Raw genomic sequence first — 17,740 nt, 5'->3', positions numbered from 1 at the left:
TATCTATCTATCTATCTATCTATCTATCTATCTATCTATCTATCTATCTATCTATCTATGGTGACTATGATTCTGTAAATCTGTAATCCATTAGTTGTTACTTTTATGTATTCAGGCATTTAGAAAAGTTAAATAATAAAATTAGCATCTGTACAGCCTTCTAGAGCATTGGTTCTCAACCTTGTAATGGTGTGAATTTTTAATACAGTTCCTTATGTTATAGTGACCCCAGCCATAAAATTAGTTTTGTTGCTGCTTCATAACTATAATTTTGCTACTGTTATGAGTCCTAAAGTAAATATTTGATATGCAAGATGGTCTTAAGAGACATACATTGAAAGGGTTATTCAACTTTTCCTAAAAGGGTTGTGACCTACAGGTTGAGAACCAATTTTCTAGAGTCAACAAATGGTAATATTTGTTTAATACTTATTTTTGTGCTCTTAATTTCCCTGTATAGGGAAGGTATATACACACATACATTTTTGAAAATAAGTGGTTGCCATAGTTTTCAGTTTAATCACAAGTACTGTTAATGTAAATAAGACAATTAAAAGTGTAACCCTATGAGTTGAAGAATCTGCTAGATGTCCTACCTTTTGATGATTTCTTTTTGATGACACTTCACTTGCTCTTCTCTAACCTTTTCATTTTCTATAAACTAGATATTAGTTGGATCTTAGTTAGGTTGAGAACAAATACTGGTTTTTGTCCAGAATATGTAGATGGTTTTAGGTACTACTTAGTATATGAGGAACAAAATATTGAATTGTGGTATGGTTACTTGGTTAAGTGATGACCAGCCATGAAACTTCTATGTAGAAGGTACTTGTGTCCCCCTTGCATTTAGAAACTGTAGGATAACAAATCCATCAGTTTCCCTGCAACTAGTCACTAATAAGATTTGTCTTAATCAGTTACTATAATAGGAACTGCAAATAATGCTTTTTGAATTTGATCGTTCCTCTTAATAGCTGTTTGTAAAGCTAATATAAAAAAGGCAGTTCTACTGTACCCTAGTCTCTGTTATATGGAACTTTTTTCTACATTATGATCAATCATCCAATCTTAAGTTTGGTTGGTAGGTGCTCCTTTAACCTAAATCCTTTCACCTTTTCCTTGGACTGGTACCTCCTTGAGTCTTAGCCAAATAGTTTATGTCAGACTCATTTTGAATCTTTCTCCCAGAACTACAGTAAACTGTTACTTCTGAAAGATAGACTTACTGCTATTGTATTTTTTTTTTCTAAATAAAAACATGATTGTTTGCTTTTTTAAAAAAAAGAATTAGGATCATGATATTCCTTCACTTCTTTTTTTCACTTACTCTGTTGAAGATCTTTTCATGTTAATCTTGATAGGTCCAATATACTTATCTAAGATAACAATAGATATATCATGCTTTTTACTATTAATGTATAGACACTTAGGTAGGATACAGTATGACAAATTATATCCATTTAGAACTTTAGAGATGAGACCAGCAATTTATATTTTAACAAGACTGTGCCAGTTTATATCCTCAAATGTATGGAATAATTTTTTTTTTTTTTTTTGAAACACAGTTTCTCTGTGTCTTCATGGTATCCTTGGCTGTCTTGGAACGTATTTGTAGACAAGATTGTCATCTGCCTGTGCCTCCTGAATCTCCCGATTGGTACAGTTAAAGGCCTGAACCACCATGCCCGTCTCTCCTTTTTGGGGGAGGCAGGGAATCATCATGGTACTGATTTCGTCAATTTGAATTTTTACAGTCTTAAGTTACATAATTAAATTTTGTGTTTATTTGGTTGCTATTGGGACACTTAGTGGTGTTTTGTTTTGCTCATTTTTCTTAGTTCTTCCTTGAGGTTGTTCCCTTTATAGTTTATTTTAGAGTTTTCTTATATTGGGGGGTCTTTTGTAGTTCATGATCTCTTTTTTTTTTTTTTTTTTTTGACACTTATTTTTCGTTTTTTTTTTTTTTTGAGAAATACCTAGCTGACCTGGAGGTTGCTATGTCAATCAGGGTATCCTTAAAATCATAGCAAGCCACCTGTCTCTTCCTCATGAGTGCTGGGATTAAAGGCATGTGCCACTATGACTGATATTTATTTTTGTTTTTACTTGCTGTAGATATTTTCTGTTTTTCTTACATGTTTGATTTTGTTGCTGATACTTTGAGTGTTTGTGTTTTAATCTAGTATATTGGTGCTCACTCTAATTTCTATTGAGGGCTCAGATCAGTGATATGAAATTGAAGAGGCTTATTTTTCTTTCTAGTTTGCTGGATTTGGGGTTTAACTCAAGAGTTGTACTTGCTGGGCGCACCTTCTTCCATGGAGCTCCAACCTCAGCCCCGCCATACAAAAATCTGGGCCCAGTGTTGTATAGATTTAAAAAAAATTAAAAACAAAACCCCCGATCTGAATAGTTAAATAAATTTCTCTGATTTTATCATTAAAAGGTTCTCTGTTAATGTGCCTTGATTAGGTAACAGATTTTCAGTATTTGGGAAATTTTAAATTACCAATTATGAGTTCAGATACAATTTGAAAATTACAACTCTTCGGGTATTTTTTTTTTTTTTTAAAGAGTATAGTACTAACTAAGCTAATAATTCACTTGTAATTTTGTTATGGAGGGTTACTGTTCACGATGGCAGCAGCAACAGCTGAGACCTAACATCTTAACAGCAAGGTCTCACTATGTAGCTCTTTCTGACCTGGAACCAGACTGGCCTCAAATTCACAGAGACCTACCTGCCTCTTAATTCCTAAGTGCTGGAATGAAAAGCAAATTAATTAGTTTTGATTATGTAAATGGGCAAGAGAATAGTTGTATGCCAGTTGTAGTTTGTATTTTATTTGCTAAAAAGAAAGCATCATTGTCTCCCTACCAAAATCAAATATTACAAAATTAATGAGGTTTCTTGCAAAGCGTAACAAGTTGATTTTCTGTTTTTAATATATAGTCTTTAAAGTTAGAGCTATATTTTTTAAAGTTTAAACTTTGTTATTTGTATGTGTGTATTGTGTGTAGCATGTGTATGTAGTGGTGCTGGTGTGGGGTCAGAGCTCAACTTTGGGTGTTGTTTCTAACTGTGTTTTAGGCAAGTTCCTTTGCTGTTTGGCCACTCCAGTATGAACACCAGGCTAGCTGGCCCAGGAGCTTTCAGAGACTCTCCTATCTCCACTTCCCCTCCCACTTTAGGAGCTTTGGGATTTGAACTTAGGGTCTTACACTTGCATGCCCTAGCACTATTACCCATGGGGCTATCTTCTCAGTTTTCTAAACTTTATTTTTAAAATAGTTTTAGGTTTGCAAAGATAAAAAGATGTTATAGAATCTCTATTTATTATAATTGATCAGTATCAATATATTACTATTAATGAAGGTCTAAACTTTACAGATATTCATGGTTTTTACTGAGTTTTGTGTCATTTTTTTTTTCCTATTAAAGTTTTTACTTAGTTGAAGGATAGTATTCATTTTAGCTGGACTTAAAGTGTGACATGAAATGCAGCCTTTGCATGCTGCTTAAATCTTATAATAGGACCATATTTTATCATATAATCAAATATTTGTGGTTTATTTGACCCCCTCCTTTTTTTACCTTTAGTTTAAGAGGCAGTATTTCTGTAAAAGCAGTTAAGAAAGAAGTAGAAAAGAAACTCAGATGTCTGCTTGCTGATTTACCATTGCCCCCTGAGTTACCGGGAGGAGATGATCTTTCCAAGAGTCCAGAGGAGAAGAAAACAGCAACACAGTTACACAGCAAAAGAAGACCTAAGTATGTGCTTGCTTTCTACCTGCACTTAAGTTGACCAGAAAACATTATATTCTGGATCATTATAAATTTAGAAAACACTAAGATTTAAGACGAAAAGTCTGTTTTTATTTGAACATAAATGTACAGATTGGTTAAGACTTCTGAAACAAATTTTCATGAGGTGGTACCTATTTGCATTGACTAATAAAACCAGATGAAATTTTCTTATAGTTTGTAATTATTATTTTGGGGGTGTTGTGTGTTAAAGATATTAATCTATAACTAAGATAGCTAACTAATACAAAGACCGAAATTGAACAAAGTATAAGACAGCATTCAGTCTACTCAAAATCAGTAATAGACAGTGTTTTTCTTGGCTTTTAACTACTCATTTTCCCTATATTACTGGATGCATTCTTAATTTTCCAAGAGATAGCATTTTTCAAAATGTAGCCGATGTAGCTTCATGTTAAATACTTGATAGAGTTCTTTTCTTGAAGCTGAATTTAGGGTTTAGCTCAGTAGTTGTACATGCTGGGCATACCCTCATCCACTTAACTCTAAACTTAGGCCTGTCAAACAAAATTCTGGGCCAGTGTTCTACAGCTTTGCTTTAAAAGTTAAAAATGAAAACAAAACCCTGGTCTGCATATTTATTATTTAATATATATTAAACTAAATGGATATTAATATGTAGAATTTAAATATATATCATAAATTCTCTGAATTTATCATTAAAAGGTTCTTTTAACATGCCCTGAAATTTTAAACACTGGTACTTTTAAAATATATCTACTTATATCTACTTAACAAAGGAAAAGTTTAAGACTTTGGAGATAGATTTGATTTAAATGCTTTTCGGGTAATATCTAATTTAAAAATATGAGATTGTTTTCTATTTAGAGAAAACTTTGTCTTTGTATTCTTTTACCACAATTCTTGAATTTTTGTGGTGGACCTGCTATTAAATATTACAATATTGGAAAATACCATATTTTTAAAGAATATAATTTTTTTCAAATCTATTTTCTACCCAAGTATGGAGTTCTGAAACTTGATTTTACATGAATTAATAATTTCTATACTTTTTTGAGTGAAAAATCTTCAGTATTTTTATGATGGCTTTGTTCTGCTTTGAGTCTAAATTTGTGAGTAATTTTTAGTCAGTTTCTTTTGTTATTATTTGTTACCTTTTACTGTGTGTGTGCATGCACATATACACTTCCTTTTCTGTATATACATATACATATACATATATGGGAAGAGAGAATCATTGAATGAAAAAAAAAACTTAATGGAGAATCTTGATTGTTAATAATAATAATAATAATAATAATAATAATAATAATAATAATACTGGTTTTACCCACTTACTGAAGAGCTACACTCCAAAGCCTTTTAAAGAATCATTGTTGCTTCTTTTCCTCTTTGAAGTTCCAGTCTATAGAAGATTTTGGTATGTAGAAATTATAGTTTGTTTTTATGATAACTTATAATGTCAACTAACAGTAACTTATCTTACATGAATGTTCACCAATACACAAGAATAGGTTGAAATAATGGAGTTAAGATTGGGCAAGATCGATTTTTGAGTTATTAAGCATTTCATTCAGTTTGCTTGATTGTTTATAAAAACTCCAGAACTATATTTAATAGAATATGTGGGCCTCGCTATGGTGAAATCAAAGAAAAAGATATTGACTGGGGAAAACGCTGCGTGGATAAATTTGATATCATCGGAATTATTGGAGAAGGTACTTATGGACAAGTTTACAAAGCCAGGGACAAAGATACTGGTAAGAATGTTAAGTTTGGGGAAGAATCCCCTTGTATTTTGTTTTCCTTCTAATGTACAGCTTTAAGAATTTCCAAAGAAATAAACATTTTTTCATGCTTTTGTTTAATTTTAATTTTATTCTGTATGTGCATTTTCTGTGTACTCATATCATATCAGCACATGTGGGTACATAACAGAACCTTTAAAAATGACACTTCAGTATTGCAGATGTGCTGCTGTATGGTGGGATTTAGGAATGTGTTCCTTTTGTGGTGAATAATTATTAAACTGTTAATATAATACATAGGCAAAAATAATAGCAGTTTGTTTTGATTTTTCTTTTTAGGGCAAGGTTTTAAGTATGTAGTCCAGGCTGCTTTGGACTTTGTGGTCCTCCTGCCTGACCTTCTTGAAGGCTAGGGTTACAGGTGTGTGCCACCATGCTGTTTTTAGGAATAAGTTATTTTCTATTGAGAATCACATAAATTTTTCTTTTGGATAACTTTCTCCCATCTATAGAAGTAACTCTTTGGACCAGATTCAGAAGCTTACATTTTCAGAACATTACTTTTTCAGCGCATAATCAAGACTCTGGGGGAAAGTATTGAAATACCTCCTCTAAAGAAAGTAGTTGTGTTAGAAGTCACATTACAGAAGTTAGTCATTAAACTAATAATGTATAGAACTAGCTCTAACCATACACCCTCCCACCCACTCAAGACAGAATTTCTCTGGGTAGCATAAGTTAGCTCATAGATCTGCATGTCTTTGTCTCTCTAGTGCTTGGATTAAAGGCGTGTGCCACTACTGCCTGACAGAACTAGAATTTTTAGAACACAGTTCATTTTTAACATAAACTAAGATTAAAATGGAGAGCTATCTGAGGCCATTTTATTATAAACCACGTTATGGTTAGAAACTGATGAAGGCAGTTAGAGCATAGAGTAACCATTGATAATTGTAATATTGTATTATCTGTAAGATTACATTATAACTTTCAGAAGCTTTGATGAAACAAAACATACTACATTATAGGAAAACATGAAAAAATGAATTTTAATGCTTTTAAGAGAATACTTTTTTCATAGGAAATTTGTAACATCAGTCCTTTTTTTATGAATATGCATGCTTTTATAGTAGTGAACTTTTCTCATGCTGATTGATGCCGAGCCTTCTAGGTCTCTGCACATTCCCACAAAACAAAACCAAACAAAAAACCCCTAAACCTCCAAAATCTAAACCATTTTTGGGCCTTACCTTAACCTGTAATTACCTTGTATTTGTGGTTCTGTGATAGTGTTCATGTGTTTGTGATTGTGTGTGTGAATGAATTTAATTACATGGTGTCTGGTACATCTAAATTATGTGGCAATATAATGTAATGGGGAAAACATTTTTGAGACATTTTGACTCCCACTTTGATGACTAGGTAATTGGTTAGTATAGGCAAGAAATGTTGGAGTATATTTTCTATTTAGAGTGAGAGAATGAGAATGTGAGTAAACATTAGTATTATTTGGTATGTTGGAAACTAAAATATAATTTGTGAATTATAATTTAAAAAAGCAGGAACAGAAATTATAAGAAAAACATAAATTAAGAAAACTGTCATTGTCTTTTGGTAGCTAGTAACTTGATTTTATTTAACTAACAGGAGAGATGGTAGCCTTAAAAAAAGTACGTCTGGATAATGAAAAGGAGGGATTCCCAATTACAGCAATTAGAGAAATTAAAATTCTTCGGCAACTCACCCATCAGAGTATCATCAATATGAAGGAAATAGTGACTGATAAAGAAGATGCTTTGGATTTTAAGAAAGACAAAGGTATGTACGCAGATATAATAACTAAGTCTTTGAATTTATGTCATATTCAACTTGAAGATTTTATTATGAGATGATTATTTGTGTATTGGGTAAATAAAGATAGTCTCTAATGTCAAGCTATTGTAAAATTTAGTAGAGTGAAAGCATTACATTATTTACTTTAGTGGTTTTAAGGTTCTTGAGTCAGTTAAGTCAAATGTATTTACCAGTGTTATAACCAAGTACTGAATAGTAACACTTTTTGAGCTTTCATTTTATATATAGATATAAAATCTTTGTATTTTTTACTGATTGAGAAAAGATTATATTTATACTAAATTTTTACATTATGAATGCTGTGAATACACAGAAAAAAATTTGAAAGATGTATGTGGGGGTTGTGTGTGGTATTCATGCCTGTGCTCATGAGCTGAGGCCAGAGGAGATATCAGGTGTCTGTTCCATCACTGTCTGCTTTATTTCCTTGAGAACAGGGATTATCATTGAATCTGGCATTATACTGGTGGCCAGCAAGCCCTACGGATCTTCCTGTCTCCGTTTTTCCATAGAGCTGGGGTTACAGATGCGTTGACCATTCCCATTTTTTGACATGTTTTCTGTGGTTTTGAACTTAAATTGTCGTGCTTACTCTCTGAACCATCACCTCAGCCTCCTACTGGCACCTTTTGGCAAGCATGTTTTGTATTTCTTAAAGTATAGCAGCAATGTTCTTTAAATTTTTTTTCAGCAAGTTTGATAATATGGTTGCTTTTAGTTAAAAAAAAAAAAACAAAAAACTACCAAGAAAAGTTTGACTTTTATAAAAAGTAGTTGCCATAGGGCCTGTTTTAAATAAATATAAAACAGACTTAGTTGGAATATGTCTTAGTTTTCTTTTTATTGCTTTGATAAAATACTTTGGCCAAAAGCAACTTAGAAATTGAGGGGTTTATTTGATTTGTATTTCTAGGTTATGGTCTATCACTGAGGGAAGTCAGGGTAGCAGCTTAAGCAGGAGCTCATAGTAGAAACCATGGAGGAATGTTGCTTGCTGGGTCATGGTTAGCTACTTATCTCATAAAGCTCAGGTCTGCCTGCCTAGAGATGGTACTGCCACCTACAACTATCAGAAATAAAGACAGTCTATATACATTGCTATAGGTCATTTTGGTTTAGGCAGTTTCTTAGTTGAAGGTTTGTGACTATGCTCTTGCTTTGTGACTATGCTCTACAGTTTGACAACCAAAGTCAGTCATCACAATTTACAACTGAAAATTGTACTTATTCTCTTTACTGGCTGCACACACAGTCTTACTCTTCTGGAATGCATAGTTTTAAGTAATTGATTGATCAGAAGGTAATTATTTTTATAGGGTAATTATTTTTTATAATTTCCCATGTTTAAAGTATTATGCATGCAGAAGAGAGCTCAGAACCATTTTAACTGTTACTACTTATGATTTTTGTTGTTTGTAAGACCCGTATTTCTTAGTAACTTGACATTTGACATGGTTTGCCATCTTAGCCTTAATTTGTTGCTTCTGAATGCATGAAAGGAAGGTACTTACTGGCTTGACATTAGTTAAAATGTCTCAGCTTTGAGACTTAGTGACTTATTGAGCATTGTGACCTTATTAATAAGGCTTTTGTCCCTTCTATTCCTTTCCATTCTTAAAAGGGGACGATTATATATCTCTTGCCATTTAGTAAAAATTGGACTTTAACCATGAAGTAGAGTTCAATTGTAATTTGTTTTTGCTTTCGTAGCACATTGCAGACACATTAGTATATTTGTTCCTTCTCTGACGTGCTCCAACTCTCCTGTTTTGATCTTGGGGTCACCTCCCTGCCTACTTGTATTTTGAGACAGAAGAGTTTCTCTGTATAGCCCTGGCTGTCCTGGAACTCACTGTTCCAGGCTAGACGAGGCTAGCCTCAAACTCATAGAGATCCACCTGCCTCTGCTTCCCAAGTGCTTATATTAAAGGTGTGTGGAGCCACCACCTGGCGCTAGTTTTGATTATGCATTAAGCTTCAGTTACCTTGGGCTTTGGGGACTACAAATACACCAGTGGGCTTTGATGCCTTCAACCCATTAGATGTGATGCTTCTGTTGGTACTTCTAACATACACACACACACACACATATACATCCCACAACAACCCTCTTTTCAACCCCCCCTCCACCTTCACACCATATTCTGCAGAATATATGGAATTGACATTTGAAAAATGGATTTCTTGCTACTGAATATTACTTTATGGTTTGGTGAGACCTTACTTTTCCAGTATTTCCAACTTTCACTAGATAGACACACAATTTAAAGTAACTCCCCCACTACAAAGATAAAAAACTTTCCAGTAACTAAAAGTAATTTCTTAGCTTTTTATTGTCTTTACAAAAATGGGAGCTGTACCTGTTTTGTTCTGACCACACCAAGCACAATCAAAGTACAGAATTTGTTAAAATGATTAATTGCTGAGTGAATAAATGAGCTTTGCTGGTTATTATTTTTTTCTTTTGGGCTTTGGCTTTCTGAGACAGGGTTTTTCTGTGTAGCAGGGACTCAACTCTGTAAAGCTTTAGTTGATTGTGATATTTCTTTATTTAGCTTTGGATTCAAATTGTATATGATTTATTTAAGAGTTTTAAACTAAAAAGTAAAGGTATAATTTTTATGCTTTCTAATATAGGCTTATAAAACCAAATTATGTGTTTGTTGAAAGCTTAATAGAAATCATCTAAAGATGACTTTGGTCTGTTTGGGCGCACATTCTTATATTAAAAGCAACTCTCTGAATAATCTTTTACTTTTCTTTGAGCCATACAAATTTTATTCCGTATCTACTGAAAAACAGTTTGTCTTATATAGGGAAGAATTTAGTCAGATCAAAAACTGTAAAATGTGAAAATTAGCAGAATTGATGTGTATCATAATGGCTTTCTGTAGAAGACTTTTCCTGACATTTTTTGATACTAAGTTCTGAGAGAATAAATGAGTCTTACAAATAAGTGACAAAGTAGCCATTAGTTTCAAGGGTTATTTTCCTCATATATACTTTATTTAAAAAAAATTGAACCTCTAGGAATAAAAGCTTTTAATATGTTACTTGTTCTCATTCTCAGGTGCATTTTACCTGGTGTTTGAATATATGGACCATGATCTGATGGGACTACTGGAGTCAGGCTTGGTTCATTTTAATGAAAACCATATAAAATCTTTTATGAGACAGCTCATGGAAGGCCTGGATTATTGTCATAAGAAGAACTTTTTGCATAGAGATATTAAATGTTCAAATATCCTTCTAAATAATAGGTATGGATATGAGATTTATGTGTTTAAAATGTTAATGTAATATATAACATCCTGTATATTCAGTTTATTGCTTCAAGTTTCATGGATAATGAACAGCAGTCAGCTGGCATTGCTTCTACAGTTGTCCTTCATTAGCTCCAGAAAAGATTGGTATTGCACACATGTCCTTTTTGTTTGATACTTTAACTGATAATATCAAATGGGTCTAATAATGATTAATATGATTTCAGTTTTAGTTTCGTAGACATTTTTACTTTTTGTTTGTAAGCATTCATCAAATTAAAATTCTTTTGAGATTTTATTTTTATTTTATGTGTACTGTACTAGTGCTTTGCTTGAATGTGTGTCTATGTACAACATGTATACAGTGTCCCTGCAAGCCAGAAGAGAGTTGGAACTCTGGAACTGGAGTTACAGATGTTTGTTAGCTACCATGTAGGTGCTGGGAACTGAATCCTGGTTTTCTGAAAGAGCAGCCAGCTTGCTTAGCTTCTGAGTCATTTCTTTATCCTTATCCCTACCTGCAAACATTAGATTTGTTTTACATGTACTTTTAAAATATGTATATAAGGTTTATGGTGAATATTTTCAGGAACAGCATAATTCTAGTGTTTTTCTTGTACTTAGTACTATTTTTTTTAATGATTTCTGCTTTTTTTTTTTTTTTTTTTGCAGATCAATCTTTTAAATAGAATATTTTCCAATAATGGTTTCCCTTCGCTCTAAACCCCCATAACAACTCACCTTCCAGTTTCTCTTTTCTCTATATTCCTTCTGTTCTCATGCCTTTGCTCTCCCCAGTTCTGCCCCATCCTCTTAATTCTCTGTGTCCCCTCTCCCACCTTGTTTTCTCTCTGCAGCCACTACCTCTGTCTATTCTATCTCCCCTTCTGAGTAAGATTTATGCTTCCTTTCTTGGATCTTCTTTGTTACTTATCTTCTTCTTTTATTCTTTTTATAATTTTAAATTTAAATTTTTATTTTTTATATTAATGTTTGTTTACTTTATATCTTGCCTGTGGCCTCTCCCTCATTACCTCCCAATCCCATCCTCCCTCCCTCATCTCCTCTCTGCCCCTCTAGTATTATTTTTTTAAGTTTAAATAAAACATATATCACTTGGTTTTGAATGGTAGAAGATAATTTGTGTACCCTAGCCTTTTAAGAGTTAGAAAATTAAACATAAATTTTAAACATCGTGACTTAGTCCTTAAGCACTACCTACTTGAACAAGTATTCCTAGGCCTAGGTGCCACTGAGGTACTTTCCTAAGTGGTATATAGTTGGTACACTACTGTGTAGGAAATGTTAACACATGTCTGTATATTTTTAGGACAATATACTCCCTTTGATAGTTTTGATACAGATGGCTGAATCTGAAAATTAAGAACTTACAGATATGGATGATTGAATGGGCTCATAACAAGAAGAAACTGTCCAAAGCAAAATGCTAATATTTCACTAGTTTACCTTGCCTGTATTATAGCAGTACAATGAAAAAATTATGGGTGCTTTTGTTTTTAATGTGGTTGTTTTGAGCCCTAGCAATAGAATACAAGTATAAATTATTAAATTCATGGTAGACTAATGCTTTTTTAAAATTTTGTCTTATTTCTACCAGAGGACAGATAAAACTTGCAGATTTTGGACTTGCTCGTTTGTATAGCTCAGAAGAAAGGTAAGAGTATTTTGAAAGAAATTACTATAATCACTATGTTCAATTTTAGAAGCCATATTTACAATATTGATTTTTTTTTAAAGAAATTTTTAATGTGTATGTATGTGCACCATGCATTTGTCTTGTACCTGTGCAGTCAGAAGAGGGGCCTTTGGATCCCCTGAAACTCAAGCTACAGAGGGTTGTGAACTATCACGTGGGTGCTGGGAACTGAACCTAGGTTGTCTGAAAAGCCACAAATGTTCTTAACCTGTTGGATTTTTTAACACAGATGTGTTTCCTGAATAATAAAGAAAAAAAAAAAAAACCCTGTTTTGGTTGTTTTTAGTATTTTGTATTTAGTTTTTAAATAAATTTGATTTTAAATGGATAAATTACAGTTTCTATTAAAATGTATGACTCTAAACATCACTGCAGTGAACGTAAAATTTTTAAAACTAATACTTAAAGTTTTAATGAGGATCTAGGCATTAAGGTTCTTAATTGTGTATTTAATAATAACGTTTGGTGTATGCTTTATAAACAGTACATTTAAACTCTAAAACTTTGTTTTATTATTTTAGACTTTACCTTCTTGTTTTTGTTTTACTTATATCTACAGTAGTCTATTTTTTCCCATCTCCCTGGAACTATTTAAACAAGCAATTGTGAGGAAGTTCAGTGTATAAGATAGAGACAGACGGAGCTTCTCTGGCTAACGTTGGGGTGTGTATCAGCCTGGCTCCCTTTGGGTCTGGTGGTAAAGAAATAGGACTATTGTAGAATTAATACAATACTTTCAAAATAAAATATTTTGTTGAAATAATGATTTTATGTAAATAAGCTGTGGGATTGGTTGGGTTTAATAAATATAGTTAGTGTAGCCCATTTCTTTCCTGTTTTTATTTATATATTTGTTTAACTAAAAATTCTTTGTGCATTAAGTGATGTTTTTTAAAAAAATATTTTTTAATTGGTGTTTAAAATTATGTTGTATATAATATGTTTTTTGAACTATATATAACATTGTAGAATGGCTAAAGCAGACTAATTAGCCAGTGTCTTATCTCAGAATTTCTTTTTATTGGTGGTAAGAACACTTAAAATCTTTTAATAATTCTCAAGAAGACACTAAGTTGTTATTATGTCTATCAAGTTGTTTGATAAATATCTTGAATTTATTAATCTCATCTAGCTGCAAATTTTATATTTTGACTAATTTCTAATCTTCAACACATAGCTCTCGGCAGCTACCACTTTTGATTTGTACTTTTTTGAGTTGAACTTTTTAGCTTATATACAAATGACATCATGTGGTCTTTGTCTTCTGTGTATGACTTATGTAACTTAATGTCCTTCAGGTTCATCATGGTATCACAACATGGAATAGCACAGTATTTACTACTTTTGTAATTTATTTTATTAGAATTTTTTCATATGTTTTTTTTTTCATATGTTTTTTTTTTTTTTTTGTCATATTCTTTTCTACTATACAACCTCCCAGGTCCTCCCACCTCCCTATCTACTAAATTCATGCTATTCTAATATCTATGTAAGCCATACTTCTTTCTTCATCAGTTCTGTTGTTGGACACATTCAGTTTCTTCTTTATTATTGTGAAGGACTGAATGACTGTAAGGTATGTGTTGACAGAGTCAAGGAGCTATAGAGTTCAACTTTTCAGCTGCTTTATTTTTACAGTCTCACTATGTAAGACTGGCCTTGAACTTAGTGACTCAGCTACTTCTGCCTCCCAAGTGTTAAAATTAAATATGTGTGCCTCTGTGCTTGGCTGTAAACTTTTAAATATTTCTACCATATAGTAATGTACCTTTTGGTAGAATTTGCCAAGAAAATGATATTATTGTTACGTAATCAAAAATGTCACGTGAATAATAAAGTTTCTAATCTGGCTAATCTTTGGGGGGGGGGGATTTTGGTTTATAAAGCATTCTATTTTCTTAATCCCTTGATATTTCACTATAGTTATATTGCTCTTGGTACAACAAATCTGCCGTACTTGAATGTAAATCCCTTCTTATTTTTTTGTTACGTTTCATCCATATTGGGACATACCTAGTTAATTAACCTTTTATAGCTAACAAGTTCTTTTTATTGAAGATATCCTTGTGCATTTGTAGTAGATGTTCCAGACAAAAATCATATAGCATATATTTTTGACAGTACATACATACATACATACATACATACATACCTGTCTATGTGTACGTATGTATATATACATACATATACCTACTGTATAGGTTTGGTCTGTATGAGTCATGTGGCACCTCAGTACAGTCTGGAGCTCCAGTTCCAGGGTGTCTAATGCTGTTACCTGGCTCTGGCCAGCTCCATGGCACTAAGCAAATGAATGGAACACATGCAGATACACAGACAGAACACTCGTAACGCTCAAAGTACAAAAGAAGGAAACATTTTCTCATTCCACATGCTGAGCTCAAAGTGTTGCTCAGTGGTAGAGCACCTGTCTGGCGTGTTTGAGGCTGTGGGCCCAACTCACAGAACTACCAAAACCAAAATGCTGCAAAGTTGTGACTTACAAAGTACTTAAATGAACAAAGACACATATCTATTATGCTTTTGCCAGTATCAAAATAAAACTTACTTAAATAGTAACCAAAGTCTGCTGCATTTTTCTGTGATCCCATGGTGTCGGGGGGGGGGGGGGGGGGTGTTTTATTTTTTTAATTAACTAATTTTACTTTACATCCTGATGGCAGCCCTTCCTCTTCTTCCAGTCCCCCCTTGCACATACCCCTCCCATTCTCCCTTCTCAGAGAAAGGGGAGATCCCCTATGGGCACATTAAGTCCCTGAAGAACTAGGCACATCCTCTCCCACTGAGGCCAGACAAGGCAGCCCAGTTAAGGGAAAGGGATTCAAAGGGAGGCATCAGAGTCAGAGAGAGCCCCTGCTCCAGTTGAAAGATCCACATGAAGACCAAGCTGCATATCTATTACATTATGTGCAGGGGGCCTAGGACTAGTCCATTCACTCTTTTTGGTTGGTGGTTCAGTCTGTGTGAGCCCCCATGGGCCCAGATTAGTTTACTCTGTAGATCTTCTTGTGGAGTCTTTGACCCCTCCAGCTCTTTCAGTCATTCCCCCAACTCTTCCATGTGCCCCCCCCCCGCCCCCGGAGCTCTGTCTAATGTTTAGCTGTGGTTGGTTCTCTGCATCTATTTCCATCAACTCCTGGGTGAAGCCTCTCAGAGGCGTTATGCTAGGCTCCTGTCTACAAGCATAGCAGAATAACATTAACAATTTCAGGTATTGGTTCTCTCCCATGGGATGAGTGTCAAGTAAGGCCAGTCTTTGGAGGAAAAGGTTGGTTTGTTTATTTATTTATTTTTATTTTTTAATTTTTTAAAACAGTTTTTAACACAGGCTTTCCAGTCAGAACATCTTAAAAGCAATGTTGCCATCTAGTGGCTATTCCAGTCCTGCCATTTGTTCAGGGACTTGCTGAAATTACTCAGCATTATGGCTCATAGTCCTTAAATCTAGAATTGTTGTTATTTTAGAGTTGGAAGCAATGCTTTTTTTTTTTAATGCTTTAAACATCAAATGTATTTTGCAGGGCACCTTGACCTGCAAAACAGTCCTAGTGTGCTGCAAGGAGTTTGGGGGTTCTTGGGTAATGCTGAGGATCTTTTGGGAGGCTGGAGACAAGACTGTAACTGTGACAGCACACAACAAAATATTGCAGAGTGATATGTATAACACTAAATAATATACTTCAGCAGTCTTCACAAATAGTTATTACTCAGGTTCATGACTTAATTACAAAATAAAAATGAAATTTCGGTTCTTTTTTTTCCTTTATTATACTCTCTGTTTTGATCATGTAAAATGGGAAAGGCAACTACATTTTCTAGCAGTGTCCTGCGGTCCCATTCCCACCACCTCCCTGGAGATCTCATCCATGTTCTCACTATAAATTTAAATTTCCAGTGTTGAAATATTTTCATGTTATCAAGCATGTGTGTTTGTTGTGTATCTCCACACAAGTGATCTGCATATCTGAAATTAAGCCATGTTTCCTGCCTTGTTTACCATGTTAGAAAAAAACACTACGTTTTTTAGTTATCTATTTGTTTTTACAGATACATGTCAACTATACATATCCTGCTAAAGAAATACTCTGTCTTTAGTCACTTTGTTTTCATGTTGTTCTCTACTCACATTCCTTGCCATTGCCATTTCCAGCTACGCCACCAGTGACATTGTTGAACACCATGTGTTCTGAAATAATTTTGTGAATCTACAAAAAATGTTTTTCTTTCACTTACAGTTATATTTCCCATATTTTCATTTTGAAAAATTTGGTATTTCAAATGTTCAATTCAGGTTTGTACATCTTAGGAATTCTGCAAGGAACCCCACAGGTGTTACTGGTTGAATCTTTTTTTCATGTGTTAAGGGCACTTTTTTTTTTTTTTGCGTGTGTGTAGTGCTTTTGTACATTATTATAATTTATAACTATTATTTCTGGACACCAAAGAACTACAACCATGGTTTTAGTCTAAAGCACCAGTTACTGCCTATTAGCACAGTACCCAGTTCACATTGAATTGTTTAAAATGGGGGGGGGGGGGAAGGAAGAAACTAACAAGATCTTTCTGTGTTGACTTAGTTTTAAGTAGTGAGCATCATGATAATTATTTGAAGAGAAAGTCCTTGAGATGGGTGGAATAAATGTCTTTATTTTGAACAATTAAAACCCAGGGCTTTTGTCTCTTTACACTGCTAATACCCGAGAGAGTGAGGAAGTAAATCTGGAGTTTGGGATAGAAATACTGTTTTCTGTAGTGCTTCCTGGTTAGGCCCTTGGATCATACTGTGATCTTGTGAAATTATCTTCCAGGTAGATAGTGCTAGGGTCCTCACAGATTTCTTTAAAGGATAACATTAGGCTAATTGCCTTTTTTGTAGTTATTTTATAGCAGAGGGTTTGCTGAGTTCTATGAGTGTTTGTCTGCGTATGTGTATGTGCATTATGTGTATGTGTAGTACTCAGGCTTGGTTGGATACCCTGGAGTTGGAGTTATAGATTGTTTTGCGTTGCCATGTGGGTGTTGGGAATTGGACGTGGGTTTTCTGAAGAGCAGCCAGTGCTCTTACCAGTGAGACATCTCCAGCCCCAGATTTGCTGAATTTAACTGACTTTGCCCTTCCAACTCTCCAGTCATATGTATGCTTTAACTTTAATTTTTTAGAAGTGGAGTAACAACTTACAAAATGAAAGTATTTTCATTTTTTCCATAGTCATGTCCAATTCTGTTGTACTTACGTAGTGTCAGAGCTCCCTTAAATACCAAACTAGGAAGCTAAAAATGAAAAAAAAAAATTGATAATTACACAAGGTAAAGGCTTTTAAAAAGGCATTTGTTGTTGTTGCTAGTCCCTCAA

At 33.8% G+C, this 17,740-nt stretch overlaps 1 protein-coding gene across 5 annotated transcripts in view; it reads left to right on the top strand.

Moving 5' to 3' along the window:
• Cdk13 (cyclin dependent kinase 13) overlaps nt 1–17,740 on the top strand; it is an 86,586-nt gene that overhangs the window by 42,069 nt on the left and 26,777 nt on the right. For all 5 annotated transcript variants that reach the window (XM_055603980.1, XM_055603978.1, XM_055603979.1 and 2 more), the window contains exons 3-7: nt 3,602–3,772; nt 5,408–5,547; nt 7,183–7,353; nt 10,460–10,649; nt 12,271–12,327. In XM_055603980.1, the coding sequence (XP_055459955.1) occupies nt 3,602–3,772; nt 5,408–5,547; nt 7,183–7,353; nt 10,460–10,649; nt 12,271–12,327 (729 nt within the window). The remainder of the gene's footprint in view (nt 1–3,601; nt 3,773–5,407; nt 5,548–7,182; nt 7,354–10,459; nt 10,650–12,270; nt 12,328–17,740) is intronic.

Source organism: Psammomys obesus, unplaced genomic scaffold (genome assembly GCF_907164565.1).
Source record: "Psammomys obesus unplaced genomic scaffold, mPsaObe1.curated_primary_1811, whole genome shotgun sequence".
NCBI classification, from domain to species: domain Eukaryota; kingdom Metazoa; phylum Chordata; class Mammalia; order Rodentia; family Muridae; genus Psammomys; species Psammomys obesus.
The sequence above is the reverse complement of the archived record's forward strand: the minus strand, read 5'-3'. Positions and strand labels throughout refer to the sequence as shown.